Raw genomic sequence first — 24,039 nt, 5'->3', positions numbered from 1 at the left:
ATGACTATAAAGTAGTAAAATCAAACATGTGCTTGAAACTTGCTTTTTCACAAGTTCATCCATTATCCCGAACTAGAATCTGCTCGAGCGAAAGCAATCTATCCTCCTAGAGTCAAACATGTCATAATCCCTGTCCTCCTCAGTTCGTATCCAAGAATGCGATGCCAATCTCCAGGACAAAGGGGAAGGCGAGGACGGATGATCCCGAGATGCCACCACCGTTGTCGCCGTGTTTACGTATATTATTACTTCGTCGGGAAAAAAAAATAGTAAGACCCCGACAGAATAATTAACTATCTGTCACTTTTATAAGTGGTGTTAAATTATTTATCACCAGACCATATGCTATAGATCCTATATGTAATAGACAGCGAGTGAAAAATAATTAATTACCATCTTTTAAAAGTGACGAGAAGTTTAATGTCCTAGCCCCGACGCAACACAATCACATAAAAAAAATTTCCAGGGGGTCTGGGTGTAAAAAGAAAAGGTGGAATTATGTGGGAGACGCAGGGGCGTGGATGCAAAAAGGTGGGTGCGTGTCCTCGAATCCAGCGCCGCGCTCGCAGCTTCCCTTCTCCCCGTCGCAGCGGGGGTGATGACTCAGCACCCCCATCCCCACCCCCCCAAATCTCCTCTCTCTCCTCTCCTCTCCTCTCCTCGCGTATAAAGCCGGCGGCCGCTTCTCCGTCAAGCTCCCCCCCTCCATGACGCCTCGCTCCTCCGCCGCCGCCTCCGCCTCCGCCTCCGCCGCCGCCGCGGCACAGCGTCGGAAACCCTAGCCTGCGCGGGGGCGGCCGGAGGACAGGGAGGTTGTTTGTTTGTTTGTGTGTATCATACGGATACGGCGGCATGGCCAGCGGCGCCGAGTCGTGCGGCAGCCGCGGGGGGGAGTCGCCACCACCGCCGCGGACGCGGGGGGCGTCGGCGGGGGGCAGGCGGCGGAAGGCGGAAGCCTACCGCGAGGTTCTCCGCCGGATCCGCGGGGGCGGCGGCGCGCTCGACGACGACGAGCTCTGGGCCCACTTCTACAGCCTCCCCGCCAGGTTGATTTTATTTTACCTAGTATAATACCCTCTTCTTCTTCTCTCTCGCCGCCTCTGCTGCTGCTTTGGGATTTCGACGCCTCGGGTTTCGTGCGCGATGAAGGGAGGAGCACTAGCTGCTACTGCGCGTGTGCTGTGGATTCTTTGGGGGGGTCCAGCGGATCGCACTGCAGGTCAGGAGCTGTGATCCATGGCCGCTACAGCTAAACATCATGTGTGGGTGTGTGTGTGGCTTGCCTATGCCCTCTTCCCTTTGCTGCTGTTGCTGTTGCTGGTGGTGGTGGTGAAAAGATTGCATCGGCGGTCGTGCCGTAGGTCGCCGTGGTCCACGCATGCTGCCACTCGCGGATCAGGGATTCAGAGGTCGGGGAGATACGCCCGCTGGCATTTCTCTATCTATCGATCTCTCTCTCTCCTCTTCGGTTCCAGCTCTTCTTGTTGTTTGTTTGATGGCCATCAGGCCAAGCTACCACCACCAGCACCTCCAGCAGGAGCAGTAGCAGGCTAGCAGCTAGCTCGGTCGTGTAGCAATCACTAGTACAAGCAGTACAACACCTCGTAGTACAAGTTGCTGCCTTTTTGCAACCACGTGAGGAGGACCATACTGTTTTCTTTCTTTTTTTTTCTCTCTCTCTCTCTGGATAAGAAGAGTAGAAGACTGAGCTATGCTTGTCGGCATACATGTCTGATATTAATTCCATCTCTCTCAAGAAAATGAAAAGATGTTTGATATTGACTGTTTATCAAAACAAGGCTTCTTTTTATTTTTTTCCCCCGTGAATAGTTATCCTTGTCCAGTATATGTTTGTTCTTTCGTAACAAGTATATTTTGAGCTAGCTTGCCTTTTATCATGCCAGAAATGTGCTGCTTTCTGCATTCCTCGTAACGATTGGCACTGCTTTCTGGCGTGATATTACACCTTTCTCGTCTCTACTTCCTTTGGTCATTTTGTCTCTGTGTTCCATGTGTTAAATTCTGGGCTTGTCTTGCCACAGTACATAGCATTAGTCATTAGAGTAGAGCCTTAAACCAAGAAACTAAGCAAAGCTTGTTAGATAAAGTGCTGCAGCATTGCATACACATGCCTTTCCGAAGCCCTTAGCTTGAATAAGCGACATGCTGAGAACTTGCTACTTGCTAGCATTAGCTTGAATAAGCCATGCATGTTATTATGATCTAATTGCAGACATGCTTGGCTTCATGCATTGAACAGGTATGCTTTGGATGTGAATGTCGAGCGGGTTGATGATGTTCTACTGCACAAGAGGTTGCTTGACCAGGCCCGTGAACCAATGAATGGGCTGGTCTTCGATGTTCGTCGTTCGCAGGTGATTAATGCATAACATGACCTGTCTACCTCTTTTCTGAAACCGACTAGGCATCGCTTGATGACCGTCGCATGCTCGTATATTGGCTAGTGTCTAGGATAAGACCTCAACATTTTCATAACCAAGTGCTGTTAGACACCACAGTACCATGTGACGTGTTGTGTAATACGATGTACCTTTTGTGCCATCCTTACAATAATCAGTTAATCACTATCCTGTAGAAGTGTAAATCACATATCCTTGATTTTGAAACTGCATTTGTTAACTGCTGGTTATTTTTATTTTATGTACAACAGCTGCTTTTGCTTTTCTAAAGCTTGTCTCACTGTTTCAATTTGTTCTGTTGGAAAGTTACTGAGCTATAACTTTGTTCCTGCAAGTCAGAGTAATAGAAAAGGACGATGATTACTATTTTTTTCTCCTCCTTTTTGTGCATTTATCTCTTTAATATTTTCATACGCCATAAATTTGTTACAGTTTGACTTAACACATATATAGAGATTATTATCGGATTATAATATGAGAAGCACAAACTTATGAACTGATTAATGGGATCTACTAGCCTATGTGTTTTGTTGAACATAGTTTGATATCTCATTAGAACATATTTCATATCAACTACGTGAATGTGCACCTTTTAGGCTGCTACTCTGGATGGAAGCACTGAAGTTGAGCAATCAACTTCCTTTAAGCATGAAGTACAAGATCCTCAGTGCTCATCGTTCACATCGAGAGACCAAAGGTGATTTTGATTCCAGCATTTTTTGTCATTGAGTTGAGTTACAAATTGTTTTGGATAGCATCACATCAGTACAGATTAGAGATGGCAATGGTGAATTCACCGTCGGGGGTCACCGCTGCGTCCCCATCACCGCGGTGAAAAAATTTCACCGTCCCCGCCCCCGTCAACCACGACGGGGGTACATTTTCTCCAGCCCCGATCACCACGCGGTGATTTTTTCCCTGTGGTGACCCCGTATCAATTAGGGATTAGGGATCGTAGCATGAGCTGACCTTGCATCGTCACTGTCGTAGCTTACCGGGGGGCGGAGGCCGAAGCCATGGTCGGCCGTCGGCGGATGGCGTGCTGGCGGTGGACGACGTGCGGGCGAGTGACGACGGAAGGCGCTGGCGGACGTCGATGGCGATGGCGGCTCCCGGTGACTACGGCTGCAGGCGCCGTGCCTGACTGCGCGTGGACGGAGGCTCCCGGCGGCTGCCGGCGGCGCGTGGACGGAGGCTCCCGGCGGTGCATCGACGGGTGCCCGCGCCACGCGAGAGAAGGCAGCGAGCGGCGGTGCGCCTGGCTCTCGGCGGATTGACGGTGCATGGTGGCACGCCTGACTCCCGAGCTTCCCGGCGGACTAGCGGACGGCGGTGGTGGGCTGGTGGCTGCGTGCGGATCTGGAGGATTTGGTATTTTGGGTGGAGAATTTGAAGTTGACTGGTTGACTTAGGGTTAGAAGTTATATATGCCTGTTAAATGGGCTTTAGTATTATGGGCCAAAACATGTAAAAAGTCTAGAATTAGTCCTCTATACAGTAAAGTCGGGTCACCGCGGGGGGCGGGGACGGGGAATGGTTCACCGTCCCCGCCCCCGTCATCCCTGATGGTGAGAGTATTGTAACCATTTTATTCCCTATGGTGAATACATATTAAACATCCCCGTCACCTAATAGGTAAATTCACCGCGGAGAAACGGTGAACGAGGCCCCATTGCCATCTCTAGTACAGATGTTTATTGATGTGTCCTATTTCCCCTTTTGAAATATAATTTCGATATCCTTTTGTCATGCTTCTGAGGAAAGTACACAAACAAACATATCTTGTATGATTCCTTAAAAACTGTTGCATCTCGATGTCCTTATTGGGATTCTTCGCATTTAAGTAGCTTTTTGGTCGTACTGATCCTAGGGTCAGTATTTTCTGATATGTGATATCATTGCAGGTGTTTCCATGAAATTATATTTGCATGTGACGATAAGCCTAAGCTTCTTAGCCAGGTAAAGTAATAATTCTTATTTTGAGATGGAAAATATCTTTTCTTTAGTAGTAGCATATCAATTTGTGCTATTGGTATGTGAATTACATTTTTTATGTGACAATTTGTTATGGCCAATAAGGTTGAGCCTCAAATTGCTGAAAATTCTGCCCACGTAATGCCATTAATGCATGCAGTTGATGTTGTTGTGAACTTCAGGTTCTTAGCAATGAAATAGGTACTTGCATTTGTAGGCTACAGCCAACGTGTAGTCTGTTGATGTTACCTAGGTCCAGGATATACAGTTTCGTTCAGTCTAATATGCAGAATGACATGCAGGCACCACTAACATGCATTGGGTCCTATATCATGTTGCACATTTCTGATGTACTGATGTGTTTGGACGTTAAATATGCTGCTAGAGCGAGGTGAGCATGATTTTCTATGGACAACAGGATTAGTATGATTGTGAAGATCCTTGAAAAAGTAGAGTTCAGTCAGATACAATCATACATAAGTTGACAGGGAGATTGGATTATTATGAGTACATTATAGAAGGTCAACTATAGAAAGTTGTAACAGAGTGGTCCCTTTTGCGTTCATCTGTTAGTTGTGGTGGACTGGTGCTTTTATGTTGTGTGCTGCCATCTTTAGTGTTGGTAACAATGTCTTCTCAATACTGATCTATTTGTCCACGTGCTAGTCAAAGTATGCTAAGCACTTCATAGAAATTAAAGTACCTGGTTATCCATAGGTTCTGCTCTGTAAGGACACTTAATTGGCAAACACATGTACACTCTGCATGAGAGTTCAGTATTTTCATGAGTGAAGGTAATATTAGGTGGGTTGAAAGTTCACTTGTACATTCTAAAGATAAACCCAAATAAGAAATTAAGTTTTATTGCACCTGAACTTATTTCCAGCTTAATTTGAAGACTTGCATGTTTTTATCTGCTTTTCCCCAACAATGCGTTCACATCATTTTAAACCCAAATAGCCAAATCTGTGGTTCAGCTGCTCACATTTTGCAGAATTCACAAAGCATATCCAGTTATATGTGGAGTTGTGTGTGTATCATGATATCACATTGCAGACTTTATGGTTTTATAAAGTTGTGTTTTTTTTTTGGTTTGTTTTGCCTCAGTTCCGCAGTGTGAATCTGTTCATCTGTATCTGAAAGCATAACAGTAACAGTTTATTGTTCTGCAAATAATAATTATGAAACTTTATCAGCTTCAAGCAACACAAGGGAAGAATAAAAAAGGGCTGTTATGTTCAAAAGTTATATTCTTGATAAACTTGGTTCTGTTCGCTAGCTTCGCATGATTCTCAGTACTGATGTCATTATGCCCAAGTTATTTACTTAATTACTTTGTTTTGGGGACAATTTACAAAAGATCTGATTGTTTTTCATCCAGCTAACCGCTCTACTTGGGGAACTTGGCCTTAACATCCAAGAAGCACATGCATTTTCGACGAGTGATGGCTATTCTCTTGACATCTTTGTTGTCGATGGCTGGAGTCATGAGGTAACTTAATATTTATCAATTGTAGTTCCTGTAATGAAAAAAGGAACCATCTCTATTCTTGCTTGCCAGGTGTATATATTTCTTATTCATCTTGAATGTCAGGCCATTTAAACTGGTATTGTAATGCTCAACTACAATTTCTACCAATGTAAATAAATATTTAGTCAAGTAATATTGTATATTCTCAGGGTAAGATTGTGAATTAAATTCAGATAGTGCGTTACACTTACTTTTTTTCTAACCTAAAAGCTGTACAATAAATATCAGATACTTACAAAAGCCTAGAGCATACAAAAATTGTTAAATTTTAAAACAAGAAAATGTTCAGAAGTTTTATAAACCTTTATGGAAAGCCATAAAATTTCTGAAAACTGTACATATATATTTGAACAGTTGCAAATACAAAAATTAATATTATTTTCTTCGATATTTAAAATTTTTGAGATTCTAGTTAAATATCTGCGTGTTACAATGATCTTGCAATGAATATGTCGTAAATCCATTTTGATTTGATTTTTTAAACTAATTTGCACAACCACTGTATAGTTTATTTTAGTAATAGGAACTTGTATTATACTTTTAGCTCTATGTTCAAAGTTGCTAGTAGTCTATTCATTATACTGGATGTTTTTGGAACCACATTAAATTGTCACGTTATGCTATATACAGTATACTGTTAGCATTTTCTAAAATTAGCTGAAATGTTACTTGTATCTATCTTAATATAATGGTAATGCTATTTGAATATTAGCTTGTAAAGAAGGCATGCAAATTTGAGTGTTGCTACCAATTGAGCAACTGTAGTTCAAGCTAACCTAAAAATTTCTTCCATTCCATTGTTCTAATGCTCTTGTTACCCTTTTGAAAAATATGCCACCACCAGGTATCTATGTTGTAGTTATTGTTTGACAGCATGCTAATGGCACGAAGGAAGCAAAATAAAGTTGGCATACTCAGTTGCATGTAATGCTTTGGGCCCTCTAGTGTACTATAGCAAATCAAGTTTGTCATATTTGTCATAATTGTTTATAGAGAAAATTGCAATATTAGGACTGCAAACATGGTGGCTTCGTTGTTTTGACACTCCGTGTGGATGACAAATGGGCCCATCTGTGTCTATGAAATGTGGGTCCAGTGTCATTATAGCAAAGGTTAATGTTTGCAGTGTCATAATTGCAAATCCCCCATAAGAAATGACTCATACTGTAGCAAAGATGCAACTATTGCAGCCACTTAAATACTAACAAAAATATATGAGCCTATGTTTGCAAATTATGTTACATTTTTCATACTTGTTTCTTAAAATGACCAGGTCGATGTTCTACGAGATGCATTAAGGAGAGGAGTTGAAAAGATAAAGGTAACAAGATCAAAGAATGCTTTTCCTCTAATTTGGTCTGAGCTGTTTTGCCTACAGAGCACCACCAGTGATTAAGATCTTGTTCTCAGTTGTTACTTTTGTTCAGCAATTATATTGGTTCAACAAATAACACCCTAGACTCTTCGGTAAACTGAATTAGCATGGACCCATATAATTGGCGTACACCAGTGTAACTGTTATAATAATTAGTATACTTTAGGGGGTGAAAATTAAATGGTTCTGAGTTCAGGATGAAAATTGGACTTTGGAATGTAGGTCGATGGCTGTAGATTTTTTTTTACTTTAAATAACCATGAGGACCAATCTGCAAACGAACAATAAAATAAGCCCTGGTCATGTTATGTGCACTTTAGTATTTAAAGTCCATTTCTGTGTGGATTTGCGTCTTCTAAGTTCTTTTTAAATATTAATGCAGTACAAAGCATGGCCATTGGTTCAGTCCATGCCTACTAGGACAGGTCACGAGCTAATGGAGGATTCTCCTCCAGCTGATTTTGTCCAGATTCCAGCTGATGCAACTGATGTTTGGGAAGTTGATCCAAGGCTTCTAAAATTTGAACGAAAATTAGCATCTGGATCATTTGGTGATCTGTACGTTCTATAATCTTAATTAACAACTCCACTTTTCATGTAACTAAATTATAGCTGTGTTAATCACCAGATACCATGGGACATACTGTAGTCAAGATGTAGCAATCAAAGTACTCAAGCCTGAGCGGGTCAGCGTTGATATGCTGCGTGAGTTTGCACAGGAAGTATATATAATGAAGTGAGTGATGAGCTTTGCTTATGCTGAATCTTGTCTGTTAGTTTATTTTAAGCCGCATTTTAATTTCAAAAAGTTTTCCAAGAAAAACTTTTCTGTAGGGTATGAAGATTAAACTTTGACCTTTAATTTATTGTAGAACATATTCTTAGCAGCTATAAAACTAATATTATGTTAAAGTACTTTCAAATATGAATCTAGTACGTATGATTTTAGTACACTGAATGTACTGGTAATTTGACTAATTGCTTGTCGAAATCAACAAAGTTTGATCTTAATGAAATTAAAATATGCCTTATAGATGTCATGGAGGGAGTAATAAACTTTGGTCATGAAATACATCTGTAAGACATTCATTTTACTGATGATAAAAACTGCACTCTCGAGAATAATAAATATGTTAAAGTAGTTCCATGGTTATATTCTTAGGAAATGAATAATTCTTTTCATAGTTCATTACGCACATTTTAGGTTTACTAACCGGGGACAATATTATTGTTAGGTACTTAGCCAAAACTTCTCAAATTTAGAGGATTATTACTGGAATAGTCTTAAGACACAATGAAAATTTAGAGGATTATTACTGGAATAGTCTTAAGACACAATGAATACACTCGATTTTTGTTTTTTCAAATTGATAAGACTTGCCACCTTTCTACTTGATGTATTTCTTTACTTAATCCTATTTTCGCAGAAAGGTTCGTCACAAGAATGTTGTGCAATTTATTGGTGCATGCACCAGACCACCTATTTTGTGTATAGTTACAGGTATACAGGTCTAATGTGTAATAGTACTTGTGCAGAATAGGCCTTAAAGTGGAAACTTTTCTGTTTAAATTGTTCAATATTTCTACCGTGAATCATGATTGATGTAAGTTATTTAGTTCTATTCTATTTCATTCCCAGAGTTCATGCGTGGAGGAAGTATTTTCGACTTTCTTTACAATTTTAGAGGAACTTTTCAGCTCCCTGATGTGTTAAGAATTGCCTCTGATGTATCCAAGGGGATGAACTACCTGCATCAAATTAACATTGTCCACAGGGACTTAAAGACTGCTAATCTTCTTATGGATGACCAGGTACTTTGACTGCCCATCTTGTTTTCTTGTCCTGTTTTGCAACATATGTGCCAACTACAGTCCCCACATCTTGATATAATTGATCACTTGAATCTTAGGCTTGTAGCATAAGCTATTATTTCTGATACCCTGATCCTGTTGAGATACTTTTAAATAAGATCGAAGATGGTCAAACTCAGTATCTGTTGTTTCTTATATGTTTGCAAAGAGGCCACTTGCCCATTTGTCTTTTTTTTGTTTTTCCTTCTTCCTGCCCCTTGCTGTTGACTAGTGCCACAACTGAGCCACTATACTGCTAACACAGGGACGTACATACTGGACTTAGGGCAACGCCTGTAAGTAAAGATTGAGTCAAGCTGCATAATTGATTAGTGATTATCTTGAATCTGTAATGTCTAATGTGACACTTCTTGTTGGGCATGAATTAGCATGCATCTATGCTTTAATAAAGAAGAGGTATTTAATTCCCCTCATAATTTGCAGGTTGTCAAGGTTGCAGACTTTGGAGTAGCCAGAGTTAAAGACCAGTCAGGAGTTATGACTGCAGAAACAGGAACCTATAGATGGATGGCTCCTGAGGTTACCTTTTGTCATTTTCTTTGAAGAATCTTTGTGAATTTTCATTTCATTGCTTGTAGTTTATCACAAATCGGTGAGCTATATACTGAACGCGAGGACTGCAGAATCCCTTCTGCAATCTGCTTGCTCACACTACCGAGAGGTTTTTGAACGTTTTGGTTCAAGTGGCAAAGTCATTGGGGGCTTATCATATATAATTAGATTGAAAGAGCAATGACTAACCTACTCTGTTCTCTGGGGTACTTTTATGCTAGCACATAACCCTAACCTAAGCCTTTTGTGATCAATCCCTTCCCACTGCTACTTTGCTTGTTGTACAACAAGACAGACTCCTATAATGTGCTTGAATATAGCTTGTTTACTGACTGCACCATGTGTTGCTGTTCGATGTTGTGTTTTTAAGGATAGTAGAATCAAATCCTCATACTATCAGAAGTACGAAAAATTCTAAGAGACTTTTGTGGGTTTGCACCCCTGGAACTTTTAAAAGAGACTTTTGTTAGAGTAACTAGTGCATTGCCTATTGAAAAGAAACTAGATTGGCAGTTCGCACATAACCTATGTTCAGAAATATATCATTAATTTTGCAATTGAAAATATTATCATAAAGTAGCAAATTTATAACTTACTGATATATATATATATAACAATAGAGGTCTGTGTTGCATGTTGGAGACTTGGAAAAAGTTTCTTAAGATATTGGGATGAGAAGTCCGTTAATTTGATGGCACATATATCTTCTTAAAGCTGTACATACATGTGTCATCTTCATTATGCAGTTTACATTTTGCCTCTTAATCTCTTATGGAGCAACTCCTTGTTATTGTTGTTGTTTTTGAGATATGTTTTAATAGAAATCATTGCAGGTCATCGAGCACTTGCCCTACGATCAGAGAGCAGATGTTTTCAGTTTCGGGATAGTTATTTGGGAGCTGCTGACTGGAAAGGTTCTGTTACACATGCCAAGCGGTTATGTTTAGATTCTCTGCACTTGACATCTGTGCTGAACTTTTGCTTTTCTGTTTTCTGCTACTTTTTTCTCAGCTTCCTTATGAAGATATGACGCCTCTTCAAGCAGCCGTTGCCGTTGTCCAAAAGGTACGAGATAACAAACCTTACTTTTGCCATCTTATAGTTCTCCCAAGAAAGAAACTGTGCTGAGTTGGGACCTGGCAACTAAATATGCACTCTGCAATACACGAGTCACTAATTGCTGTAAGTTTAGAGAAGAGGAATCTGGGGATTGAACAGTTGATTCATTGAAGGCCCAAAGGAAGCATATATACATATATATACACACACAGTAGATGAGAAATGATCCTTGATATTGCACTTTCATGTTTGCAGGATCTGAGACCTATCATTCCTGCTGATACTCATCCTATGCTTGCTGGTCTACTTCAGAAATGCTGGCAGAAAGATCCAGCTCTAAGACCAACTTTTTCAGAGATTCTTGATATACTAAATTCTATAAAGGAGGTTTGTATATTTGATGGGATGTCTATAAAATTTCTCAGTTCGATTTGTGTTTTCCTTTCATTTGATTTTTTTTTCATTTTGTGCAATCAGCAGGCTGTTCGAAGTTCTGGACATCAGAAGAGACACTCAGGTCGATCTTATTCCAGGCAGAGACGAAGCGGTTGATGCAGCAATTTTCCTTTTTTTTTAAAAAAAAAATCTTGTTTCGGTTTAGTTTCTGAAATGCGGCAGGTTTTGTTTAGCGTTCCACACCCTCCCTTTTGTTATGGTCATTTCCACGGCGAGCAATTTTTACTTGGTTGTATCTCAGCGGTAACGTTGGAATATAATCTGGTGAGTTTCTTGTATTTTTTTTTCATGTCGTGAGCTGGTGTAAACGATTGTTGATTATAATCCTTTCAGTTCAACCACGAGATGTCATGACTTCTTTTTTTTTAAAATCATCCTTTTAACTCTCTCAGGTCTTTTGATGTGTGACTTTGACCATAATTTTGTATTAGGATAAATCTGATAAGTTTAAGAGATAATAATATTTATCAAGGCAAGCCTATAGTTTTCTTAAAAAAAAGAGGCAAACCTATAGCATTTTTACGTCTTGAAATTAAGTATTTTATTAAAAGTTATTGATGATTAAAGTTTCGAAGGTTTGTTTCCAGAACGTTAAGAGGAGAGGTCTTATGAACCTTCTTTTCGAGAACGAAACCACGTATGTCTAACAAATGGCATACCAAAAAGGGAAAAGAAAAAAGGTAGGAAGAGTGGCTTTTTCTGATGGTACAAAAAGTCCAAATCGATTCAAGTGCCTGTTTCAAATTTCAAATTCAAATGCTGCGTTTGTTCATTCGTGAGGTCCATGCTCCACCTGTTTGTAATCTTGTTTAGGAATAAGTTGTCGTCCCTTAACTTGGTTTGATTGACATTTCTAATTTCAAATATCAGAAATCTTCAACTCTAAACTATACAAAATCGTACAATTAGAGTCCCATGGTAGTATAGACCCCATTTCCTCCTATTTTTGTTTACGTGGCAGATATCTGAGCCCACATGTCAACATGCTGAGTCACCCATGCCGTTTCAACGTGCTCTCGTTGGCTGTTTGGCAGGATGTCCTCCTACGCCTGCAGCGCGTCCACTGACATCGATTGATAGAGACACCGACGCTGTGATGATGGTGTGCATGAACTGCATCTCCCTCAGCTCATCAAGGTCAAATCAAATCATTCACGTCGTAACGAGCGGGCTAGAGCCGGATTGCACCATTCACGCTGTAACGAGAGGGCTAGTGCTGGGCCGTCACTCTACCTCTAGGGCCATCACCACTACGCTCAAGGCCATGCCGCCACATGCATCCAAGCCGCCTAAGCCGGCGTGCCATTGTTGCGCCTTGAGGGCAGGCCACTGCTACGCGTTGGGCCCGCCCAGACGCGACTGTGCCTCAATGCTATCCGATTCTACGTGTCGGGGCCAACCAACCGATGCGCTGTTGCTCCATCTAAAGGCTGCACCGTGGCTCGACCATGAGGCTGGGGCTGCCCAGCCACCACTCCGGCTTGAGATGGCGAACTTGGCGCTAGCGGTGGAGTCATCATCAACCTCTATGCAAACGCTGCTGCCGTCAGGAGCTAGCAAACAGGCAACGAGAGAGCTCACTCCGTTGACACGGCATTGGTGATAACATGCTGATAAGTGGGCCCAAATATCTACCACGTAAGTGAAAACAAGGAAAAATATGATCTATACTGCTATGGACCTAAGGTGCATGGTTTTATACAGTTTAGGGTATAGACTTCTGGTATTTGGGAGTATGGATGTCGATCAAACTCGACATAAAGTTGAGAGTTGGCCGGTGGACTTATCCCTCCTGTTTATACCACCGTGTTGTTGTGACCCATGGTCAGCCCGGCCCAATAAACACACGAAGGCCCAATAGCCCAAACAATCTAAAACCCTAGAAATCCAATATACAAAGGTAGTGTGCTCCTGCCTCCGCGTGGTTTCCATCCCCGCGCGCGCCGCCCCTCTCCGCTGCCGGCCTCCGCTCCTCCTCCGGCGCCGTCGCCGTCCCATCGGCCTCCGCTTGCCGCCCGCTCCGCGCTATTCACCCCGGCCGGCAGGTGAGCATCGGTTTCCCTCTCCCCGTTTTCCCCCCATGGTTTGGGTTTCTCCGAGGCAAGGGGAACCGCGTGCGTGTTTGTTCTTGCCGTTCGGAGTCGCCGTTGATGCCGCCGCGAGTATATAGACATAATCACTGAGATGCATGTAATGAAGTATCTGGAGCGAGCGAATGGATAAACCCTAATCTCTCCCGGCTCCTCCTTTGAAGGAGTGAAGAAAAACTAGACTGTTATTATCATTCAATTGTGACTATCATTTTCTTAGCTTCGTGCTGCATGATTGTTTTGATTGACTTATCTGTATGTATTGCATTCTGTGGTGCCTATCATTTATGGGATTGTGCTGATTGATTTATCAATCCTGCAGTGACAATGGCAAGGCTTGCAGCTGAAGACCCATTGGTTCGCGATGAAGCCATATTGGATGATGATGATGATGATGTTGATACCGACGAGGAAGAGTCCGAGTCGGAAGATGATTCAGGGGAGGAATTCCATGCCGAGCCTTCCAAGAAAGCTGTCTACAACAAGGAGGGGATCCTGGAGAAGCTCGAGGACATTGCGTGGCCGGAGAATGTGGACTGGAGGCACAAGCTCACTATCGAACATGACCAGGGGGAGAAAGTCGATGTGAACGACGATCTTGCTCGTGAGCTTGCGTTCTACACGCAGGCTTTGGATGGTACGAGGCAGGCCTTTGAGAAGTTGCAGTCTATGAAGGTCCGGTTTCTCAGGCCGGCTGATTACTATGCTGAGATGGTTAAGACCGACGCTCACATGCACAAGATCAAGGGGAGGCTCTTGTCTGAGAAGAAGAAGATTGAGGAGGCTGAGGAGAGGAAGAAGGCGAGAGAGGCCAAGAAGAGGGCGAAGGAGGTGCAGGCACAGAAAGAAAAGGAGAGGGCCAAGCAGAAGAAAGAACAGATTGAGTCCGTCAAGAAGTGGAGGAAGCAGAGGCAGCAAGGGGGCTTTGCCAAGGGAAATGATGATGGGCCAGATCTGAATTTTGAAGGTGACGAAGGGTTCAAGCAATCAAAGAAAAAGAGGCCTGGTGTTTCTCCTGGTGATAGGTCTGGTGGTCTTGCTAAGAAGGGTAAACAAGGAAAGAACAGGAAATCAAGGGATTCCAAGTTTGGGCATGGTGGTCGGAAAGGGCTGAAGAAGCAAAACACTGCGGAGACGACAAATGACTTCAGAGGATTCAACCAGATGGACAAGTCACAAAACAAGAGGAGAAAAATGGGTTGACGCGATATTGTAAGAATCTGCGTCTGCTTCCTTGAGCTGTATTACTAGTTGTTTTTGGTAACTTTATTTTACTGCAGTACATCGTTGCTAGATGCGAACGTTAGTTGAGATAGATTGTAGGAGGCAGTTAAAACAAAAGACCATTTTATGTTTTAACTATGCTGTTCTCCACAAGATATTTGCATGTATCTGGTGATGGCCCTTTTTCGTTGTGTGATGTGGAAGAATCAATCTTACCCTGGAATTATCCTAAGAGTGTCTTAAGGATGCTTGGTGCACTTCCTGTTTTGATATGTTATCTTTCTGACCGTTATTTTATATTGATGCAACAAAACTGAAACGTAAACAACACTTTCCTATTGTGTTGTAAATTTGTTTATTGGTGAGTCAAGTCTCCCTCTCTTCTATCTTAGATTATACTCCAATCAGCATAACTCATTTGGTTACCTTGTTTCTTTCCCTGTAGTTTCTAGTGAATGATATCATTTGTGAGTTTCCTCACTGCATTAGTTGTGATGGAATTTCAGAAAGAGCTTGCTTTTGTACTGCATTTGATTGTGATGCTTCCTTGCTCTTCATGGTGGATGTGCATGTCCATGTGGAGTGGATACCATTTCCCATTAAGATCGTGAATATGGTAGTAGTACTTTTGCATTATAGCTACAGTGTCCTTTTGGTCTTTACCTCGATTAGCTTGGAATGAGCTATACTGATAGTGATTTGATGCATGGAAGCCCATGCTTATGTTGCTTCTTTGCTGGTGATGGTTGTCTATGATTTGAAAGCAATTGCCTACTACATGTTACAACATATCCTCTGAAAATATCTGCTAGTATTATATAACCTCTTGCAGCTGCACTAGTGCGTTAAGAAGCTGCTACTATAATTCTTGTGATGTGTTTTTTTCTTGTATATTATCTGTCCGATCATGTTGATAGAAATTTTTACGCGAACTAGCAAAGTGCCCATGCTTTGCTTCGCAGCCGAACAGACCTTATAGGTAAAAGAAAATATACAATAATATGTCATAGATAAAAAATATTTCTTATTAGTATTGCTTGTTTACTTATTTAAATACATGGTATTTATTTGATTTAAACAAATATTAGAGTATTGCATAATATCAAAAAAAAAATATTAGGGACTAATTTGTAAAAAGTGCTAAGTAGTGGTGGTGGCAGGACCATCACCGCTAGTGGCTTTTATAGTAGTATAGATTATGAAGTGGGGGAATGTTTTGATAGTCCTTGACCGTACATTTGAGGTGGAGGAAATTTCTATCCTATGTCATCTCAGTCATTTATTTGTTTGTATCCAAGTCTGTCACTTATATGTGATGAAGACTAGATTGCATCATGCATGCCATGGCTTGTTATTATTATGATACAGCTACTTCTTTGGATGCTTTAAACCTATTTTCTCATGAGTAAACCTGTAAGTGTTTAAAAGAAATGCCAGTATCCACTATCCAGTCATCGATCATCTGTTTTAACAGTGAGTGAAACTATTTTACTAACCTTAACGGTGAGTAGTTTTGAAGTCAGGAGATAAGGATGATATATGTGGCGTATCTGTTATATATTTTCCATCTTGAGTGTTTGCTTATTCAGTAGAGTGTTTTTTCATTAGAGTTTGAGTCGATGCTCCTGGAATCATGGTTAATTGTTATCAAGCATTGGGAGGGTGACTTGCCTAAAGTCCTATATGTAGAATTGGGAGTCAATTTATTATTCTAGAGGATGCTTTATTCTACTCTCCATTTTAAATATACGGTGTATTTTTGTTTATTAGGAGTAGGACAGGACTTTTACCAATAATTATTTTATTAGTAATAATTTTTATGAAGCAAAATTGATGCTATTAGATTTGTCTCCAAAAGTATTTTTGTATGAATATATATTTATATCGCATAAATGATATTTTAGGGGAGTAATTGTTAGTCAAATTCTTTTCCTAACAAAATAAGAACAACCTATATTTTGAAATAGAGCGAGTATAATTTTGGCGAGTAATCTGGTGGCACTGTGCATTAGATAACTTGCCACTTGCCTGGATGCACACTTGGCAATTATTATTTTTTGGTCACGCCAACTTCTTTAAGGATCCGACCAAACAAAATAATTGAGCTCCCTGTGCCTTGTCCACATAGACTTCAAATTTTTTTCTGACTTTTTTCATCAAGTTCCAACAGTGCACCTGATCCATTATAATCTTCTTGATTTATGAGCAAGGAAAAGATTGCTATTGTTATTGTTATACATGCTTTCTGGCAAGAACTATGAAGTGTGTTTGGTTGCATATGTTAGACCCATTTGTCAGTTAATGCTGGGAGAAATTCCCTTTGACAGATTCCTTTCACTTCAAGTCTTCAACAGTCTACACTCTACAGAACTATGCGCACCGGTAAGGTATACTCTCAAATAAATTGTAGGTTGTAACGGGACATAATCTAATACAGCGAATTCGAACCGGTCAAACCAACCTAGATTATGATGGGACATAATCTAATCTAATACAAAACGAATCTGACAGCCTACTATTTTGGGACCAAGAGTATAAATCTGTTCCATATCAAGAATCAGTTATAGAACAGTAATGCTATGTTGTGTTCCAGGCGTTTTGCTTTGACATGCACGTTCACATAATAAAACTGAAACTAATGAACTGGTTCTCGCATATATTTTCGTTCCACATTGCGTTATTATACTATATGGTTCAAAGTTCTGTGCCTTGGTCTCGATCATTCTGTTTGGTTTGATTGTCTATTATGTATTTCACTGATATCTGAAGGTAACTCAATGCTGATACATCTGCACACCGTCAATAGTCTAGTATTCGCATGGAATTTGTTCTATTTCTGATGATCAGGTGGGGAAGTTTAGATTCTTTTGTTTGAACAAAGGAATATAACTTCTGATGAACTGGCCTATGCATTAACTAAAAATACACCCAACCATTTATATTTGTATACGCCAGGATTTATACTTTGATGAATAGAGTCATGCATTCACGACTATACCATACTTATACCATATTTATGAAGGTCTAAGGGTAATTGATCACTTGATCCGATTCTATGTACGTAGTACGATTTATTTGGTACGAGAAACAGAGTGAGTTCTTCTATATTGCCATTTCATTGATCAATGATACATACTTGTAAAAAGAGAGAGAGGTAAAAGTATCGGGAGGTACCACACACTTTATAGTGTAAAATTTGGTAAGTGTGAAATTTGGTATCTCCAGATACTTAAAAAAAATTACGTAACTTGAGATACTTTTTTAGGACTATAAAATTTCTCTTAAAAAAAGAAGAGGGTCATCCCATCCAAAACCCAAAATTGATGGATAATTTGTGATATGGATGAACTCATCTTAATTATATTAATGGTCTGATTCCTTAATGGAATCAAACAGGGTAGCTGTATTTATCCATCAAAAATGATGATGGGGATTGGAGAATCAGAGTAGTCGAATAAAGACGGTTTGCTAGGCTTTTCCAGATGGACCACGCGTACGGTTCGCTTTCTTCTACGCCCCCTAGCGTTGGCCTAACCAAATCATGAGTCCATTTTCTTCTTCTCGATCTTCAAGATCCAGGCAAAGCTGTCATTGCACCTTGCTAATTCGTACGTTGAACATGTCCTTGCATGCACGTACTCTATCTGATCGTAATATTATGCATATACAAGGTGACTTTGCAGTGGTGTTTTTGTGCGCGTGCACGTCCTCTATATAATTGATATTTTTAAATGTTTATAACAAGATGTTTGTTCAATTTTTTTTAAAAAATATACTATACCATTAATAACTGCTCAAATATTTAGTTAAAAACATATGTGAGACTTATGAGATTTTAATTTATAAACTTTTATAATACAAAGTTAGTGATCAAATTTCAAAAGTCTAATTGAATCTAACCCTAAACATAAAAAGATGACCAGAAGGAGAAAATAATCATATATAGTATTTTAGGTCCGAAAATTTGGTTTTCCGGAAGTATCTTTAATCGGGAACACATACCTGTCTTCTTTATGAAAAGAACTAGCATATTACCCTTGTGTTGCAATGAATCTATTACCGCATTATTACCATAATTTTGTACATATATTACATCTTAATTTTTACATATATTTGTTACTAATATAGACTCTTTGCCCATATTATCCTTTTCCCTTACAAAAAAAAAGGGAGTTGATGAAGGGGGTTGACATGCATGTGAGCCCTGTAGCCCCATAGTACTTTTCCTTTTCAACAAAAGTAAGAAGTTGATGGGATGGATGGTGGCATATTCACTACTCGCTACTACCACACTTTTTAAGGGAAAATTTGAACCATGCCACACAAATTTTGCAAAATTTGTGATATGCCACCCTGACCCATATGTCATTGACTCATGTGGGTCCTACATGTCATTGAGATACGGAAATAGATATAAATGTTTTAGAAAAGCGTGGAGTTAAAATTCTAATATGTTACTACAAACAATAAACATACAACTTAAGGGCCCCTTTGAATCGCAGGGTAGAAAAAACGGAGGAATAGGAAAACACAGGATTCTGACAGGAATTGAAGTGTAAAACAGAGGATTGCAAAACACAGGAAAAATACAGGAATGGTCGTTTGATTGGAGCGCAGGAAAAACGCAGGAATCGGATAAGAGAGATAGACTCAAAGGAAATTTTCCAAGAGGTTAGAGCTCTTGCTAAATTTCCTCCAAAATCCACATGCAATGTGCCATTCCATAGGAATTTTATAGGATTTGGAAAGCTTCAATCCTTTGAATCAAAGGACCAAATAGGAAAATTTCCTATAGGATTTGAATCCTATAAAATTCCTATATAAATTCTTTGATTCAAAGGGGCCCTAAACATGTTGGGCGCACCAGAACAGAACATTTGATGGTTTCTGAATTTCCACCAAATTCAGACAGATAGTACTGCTGTCCTGACAAGTTGGAGCTTGGAAGCAAAAAACAAAAACAAAAAGGAGAGAAAGGGGAAAAAATAGATATGATACGAAGAAGAAGAAGAAGAAGAAGAAGAAGAAGAAGAGCAGATGAAACAAATGGCCCTAAGCAATGCACGTCGCCATTAGGGAGCGAGCACATGCTACCCTTGTGATGGAGTCGCCATCGATCATATTCATAATTTTCCTTTCCCTCTCCCAAGAACGATATATATCGATCAAGGATCACGACAATGTGTCACCTTTCATGTTCCAGCTGCCAATTCCGTTAGATAACAATTTGCAAATTAATACAGAGTACCTTTCTTCCAAAAAAAAAAAGATTGTGACGCTCCTGACTGATCTCCAAGCTCGATCGATCGATCTCTGCATACATATGCATGCCCACACAAGGAAAGGGGCTAAGGTATGGGTTCCCAAATGCTTGTCATGACGGCTAAAGGTGTAGGTGAGCAACTTAACTTAGCCCCTGCTAGGGTTTGAAGCAGGCCTTGATTAATTTGATATTGATGTCCATCCATTTGAATATGGCACAATCGCATTCACCTTTAGGGCATATATATGTACAATACTACAACATGCTCTCTTAGATCTAGTATGATTTAGGATCTAAAAATGCAGGATTAATTGGAGTGTCATGGCATGTTGATTACTATAGGAATTACTGCTTTCAATGGCTCGAAGAAAAAATACAAGAATTTTAGATTATATATTAATATATATATATATATATATAGAGAGAGAGAGAGAGAGAGTTGCATTAGACTTCTCGAACGAAAGAAAAACGCCGAGGTTAGATGACATGCCATAAATCTTATGGAATTGAGGTATAGGAATGCATTCCATTGGAATTTGACAAGTTTAAATCCCATCATCCAAAAGACCCCAATTGGAAAAAAACATAAGGATCAAAGGCCTTCATTTTTCTATATAAATCATGCATGTCCAAAGGAGCATTAAGAGAGTATCTCAAAACATCTATGCAAGAGTCTAATCCTCTAATACTCCACCTGTTCCTAAATACTTGACACCAAATATTATTTATATTTAAAATCTGACTATTAGTATATTTGGAAAAAAACATACTTAATAATTTATGGATGCCCATTCTCCAAAAAGATCTTCTATGTATGATAATTTCAAACAACATCTAGGGGCATGCTATCGTGTTTTGGAGTACTGACAAGCTTTTACGGAACACATCACTAAGGAGGTGTCCTGGCGTAGTGATAGTCGTGTTTGCTAGGTACGTGCAACAAATTATAATGTACCAAAATACATGCTTGGTACAAAGTATATATCACTATCGTTCTATAAAATGGAGCAACAATGTGACTATTAATGTACCCCACATCCATCTACACTTTGATTACAAGAATTACCACGATATAGTCCCAAGTTGGATATGTCGATGTAGTGATACATATGTGCCCTGTTTTGTCCCAACATAGTTCCTCTCCTGAATGGTGAAGGTGGGCCCGGCACAGGCAGAAGCTAACGACAATGTTCAATTACAAATCTGAAAGGAAAGCCACACCAACAACAATCTTAAAGGGTATCTCACTCTCACCACATTCCTAGCTGAGCCCCATAAGTCTCTCTCTCTCTACCCATCATGCATCCATTTCAGAAAAAAAGAAAAGAAGAGGAGGAAATATGATCCACTTAGGATAGTGACATTCTACAGAAAATTCGCCTTAAATAATGTACATATATGGGAAGCAGGTCATATATATTGATATATATGTGTGGATGATGTTGATAAACTATAGACTAGCTTGGGCTTTGATTTTGGGTTAGTTTGTTGGTCAGTCAGAGTAGGCAGCTCCCATGTGCTCTGCTCCAGGATGAAGGCAATGTATCACCTGAAATCTTGCTAGCTAGCTATAGTTGACATCTGCACGCATATCCTCCTTACGAAAATACAAATTAATAATGATATATTATTGTTATAATGCATATCTTGATCTTAGGTTTATATATGTACATGCGTATTAATATCTACAAGCTTGTTTGATACGGCTTTAGCTCATAAAGTTAACTCCAGGAACAGAGTTTAGAGTGAAGCAGGCCAAACCGTATTCACCAGTTCATTCTGATTCTGGCTGGAATACGTAGCCAAATATACCATTCCATCACAAAAAATGACATAGAGAATGTTGACGTATCCATTCCAGCCCCAGGTTTCTTTAGAAGACACCAATAGAGAAAAAAAAATCATAAAACTTAGTTGCATTCTCTGTAAAATTCCTCAAAAGGTCTAAATATTGTCTGCTACGTACCGAATATTAAAGCCATCTTACATATGTAGATACCAGGTAAATTATAGGTTATACCTTTTATATATGATTCCATTTATCGAATATTATTAAATGTAATGCATTTTTGAAGTAATGCATCCATTTCAAAATAAAAGAAGCTTTAGGCTTTGACACGGATATTAATTAAAATACTAGGTGGAACTAAATAGGAGAGGATTGTGACTGGTTGAGAAGAAAAAATAGATGAAGAATTTGAATAGGGGAATATTGTGATTAGTTGAGAAAAGAATGTAGCCGGATAAGTTATTATATTTTGGAAAATGCTAAAAGTTAGTATAGGACGTAGAGAGTACATATAAATGTCATACTTATTATTAATATATCGACTGCAACAGTAAGCCTAGCTAGCCAAACCTAAATGATGTCTGGAATGGGATCGACAAGTAATCATATATATGTATATGGTCCATGGTTCATCTGCCAGATGGTTGGACCTTAATTGCATATTCATTAAACTTACTAAGTATGTTTCTACAATATAATAATGATAAAGCTGAGAACTATAAAGCTGAGAGATACTTATCAGAAAATGATTGAAATACTAAAATTTCACAATCTAGTACAGCTGGAGATAAACTGTACTTGTTAGTGCTACTAGCTAGTAGCTTAGCCAACAAAGAGAAATACAACTAATATTCCCTCCAAATCAATCAATTAAGGCCTCATTTCCATTTGCACTGTCTCATCTTATAAACACAAAAGAAGGAAATGTGCCACACATATTACAGAGATCATACATTGCAAACATAATTACACACTGATGATATTACAAAGTACGTACTCACATCTAGAAAATTCAAAGCCGGATATAAAGCTAATTAAGAAGATATGTTACATCATGGCAGCCAGTACATGCCCTCCTGAAAACATGCAACATTACGCATGTAACGTGCACATACAGGCACGCGTTAAACTCACCAGGAGGGCATACAAAAAAATTAATGAACATCGATCAATAGCAACAAATCAAACATCACCAATTCTCCCAAGAATCAAGTCATGCATGGATCACCAATCCGAACACAAATACCTAGATTAATTAGATCATCAATGATCAGCTTCATTCTCCTCCATCTCCAAAAGGATCATCAATCCATCATCAGAGAGAGAGAGAGAGAGAGAGAGAGAGTTCAGACTTTCAGAGCTATATATATGTGTACTACCAAATCTTGGTCCTGCCGCCGGCGCGGCCGCCGGAGCCGGACGGCGGCGAGCACTTGTTCTTGCCGGAGGCGGAGCGGAAGGCGGCGAGGATCTGGTGGAGGCGGTCGGCGGAGCAAGGGAGCACGATGGGGCGGCCGCCGGGGGAGCCGAACTCCTCCTCCGCCGTGCTGAGGAGCTCCCGGAAGGTGTCGCTGGCGAGGCAGGCGATGGGGACGAAGAACCGGCTGCCGTCCCGGGTGTACGCCGCGAAGTGCCCCCGCGGGCACGCCGCCGCCGCCGCCGTCGGCGACGTCACCTTGCTCGACCCTGACCCGCTCCACTTCCTGGAGATCTCGGCTAGCCTCAGTGAGCTCACCATGATCGATCGATATATATATATAGAAATGACAGAGAAATTGTTGCTAAGCTAAGCTAAGCTTCTTGGAGCTTGGAGAAGCTAAGCTTGGAGTAGCTTGTGGCTGGTGATGTGTGTGAGAGAGCAGTGGAGCTCAAGGGGGGTATAAATAGAGGAGAGAAGCTAGCTATGGTCTATGGTGTGTGTGGGGCTAGGTTGCTAGGTATGTGGGGTTGTTGCATTTGCATGGAGAGGATAGGGATGGATATAGCTATATGGAGAGAGAGAGAGAGAGAGAGAGAGAGAGAGAGAGAGAGTACTAGCTTAGCTACAGGGTGAAATGAAATGAAGATGAAAGAAGAAGAAGAAGAGGAATGCATTGATCATTGCTAATTAAGTTGCCAGTATATCTGTATTTTGCATGTTAGGATGTGTAGGCCAGTCAAGTGGGTCCTGCTCATGTCAATCATGCATGAGAGTTGAGAGGAGTGGTGCTCGTCTGCTGTTGTCCCAAAATAAAACAATGTTGATCCTATACCTAAAAAGATTGCCTTTTATTTCCCCCCTGTGGTTCGTAAAGAGAAACTGGTTTTGCTTCGTACTGCACATGTGATCTAAGTTATATATATTTAAATTCGTGCAAATTTTTATGTGGATATCGTGACTTAGTGGGTTTAGCTACAGAGCACAGCGAAATGCCTCTGGCCCCGCTTGTCAGAT

The 24,039-nt window shown here is 40.2% G+C and overlaps 3 protein-coding genes and 1 long non-coding RNA gene across 5 annotated transcripts; 3 read left to right on the top strand and 1 right to left on the bottom strand.

Annotated features, from left to right (window-relative positions):
* Positions 1 to 545: 545 nt before the first annotated feature.
* LOC4343216 (serine/threonine-protein kinase STY17) lies at positions 546 to 11,580 on the top strand. Of its 2 annotated transcripts, none has more exons than XM_015791912.3 (15): positions 546 to 1,046; positions 2,261 to 2,375; positions 3,017 to 3,117; positions 4,325 to 4,379; positions 5,776 to 5,886; positions 7,199 to 7,246; positions 7,683 to 7,858; positions 7,929 to 8,036; positions 8,728 to 8,801; positions 8,940 to 9,112; positions 9,596 to 9,691; positions 10,558 to 10,638; positions 10,736 to 10,789; positions 11,039 to 11,170; positions 11,264 to 11,580. In XM_015791912.3, the coding sequence occupies exons 1-15, from the start codon at positions 853 to 855 to the stop codon at positions 11,333 to 11,335; spliced, it is 1,590 nt and encodes a 529-aa protein (XP_015647398.1). In that variant the 5' UTR covers positions 546 to 852; the 3' UTR covers positions 11,336 to 11,580. The 2 variants fall into 2 exon arrangements, with proteins under 2 accessions (XP_015647398.1, XP_015647397.1); XM_015791911.3 differs by having other exon boundaries at positions 11,261 to 11,580.
* LOC112939591 (uncharacterized) lies at positions 3,186 to 4,169 on the top strand. The gene is made up of 2 exons (XR_003243349.2): positions 3,186 to 3,326; positions 3,411 to 4,169. It is a non-coding gene; the product is annotated as an uncharacterized lncRNA (long non-coding RNA).
* A 1,561-nt stretch (positions 11,581 to 13,141) lies between the features above and the next one.
* LOC4343215 (probable rRNA-processing protein EBP2 homolog) lies at positions 13,142 to 14,785 on the top strand. The gene is made up of 2 exons (XM_015789401.3): positions 13,142 to 13,284; positions 13,652 to 14,785. The coding sequence occupies exon 2, from the start codon at positions 13,657 to 13,659 to the stop codon at positions 14,530 to 14,532; it is 876 nt and encodes a 291-aa protein (XP_015644887.1). The 5' UTR covers positions 13,142 to 13,284; positions 13,652 to 13,656; the 3' UTR covers positions 14,533 to 14,785.
* A 7,701-nt stretch (positions 14,786 to 22,486) lies between these two features.
* Positions 22,487 to 23,479, bottom strand: LOC4343214 (auxin-responsive protein SAUR68). The gene has a single exon (XM_015790881.3). The coding sequence runs from the start codon at positions 23,341 to 23,343 to the stop codon at positions 22,981 to 22,983; it is 363 nt and encodes a 120-aa protein (XP_015646367.1). The 5' UTR covers positions 23,344 to 23,479; the 3' UTR covers positions 22,487 to 22,980.
* Positions 23,480 to 24,039: the final 560 nt, after the last annotated feature.

Source organism: Oryza sativa, chromosome 7, assembly GCF_034140825.1.
Source record: "Oryza sativa Japonica Group chromosome 7, ASM3414082v1".
Classification (NCBI taxonomy): domain Eukaryota; kingdom Viridiplantae; phylum Streptophyta; class Magnoliopsida; order Poales; family Poaceae; genus Oryza; species Oryza sativa.
This window is presented reverse-complemented; position numbering and strand designations above follow the sequence as displayed.

Bases quoted from the DNA above. Each gene is read 5' to 3' on its own strand.
- LOC4343216 (XM_015791911.3), top strand. From the start codon at position 853: ATGGCCAGCGGCGCCGAGTCGTGCGGCAGCCGCGGGGGGGAGTCGCCA. The intron at 5,887-7,198 runs GTAACTTAATAT...TAAAATGACCAG, and splicing joins TCGATGGCTGGAGTCATGAG to GTCGATGTTCTACGAGATGC. The intron at 7,859-7,928 runs GTACGTTCTATA...GTTAATCACCAG, and splicing joins TCTGGATCATTTGGTGATCT to ATACCATGGGACATACTGTA.
- LOC4343215 (XM_015789401.3), top strand. From the start codon at position 13,657: ATGGCAAGGCTTGCAGCTGAAGACCCATTGGTTCGCGATGAAGCCATA.
- LOC4343214 (XM_015790881.3), bottom strand. From the start codon at position 23,343: ATGGTGAGCTCACTGAGGCTAGCCGAGATCTCCAGGAAGTGGAGCGGG.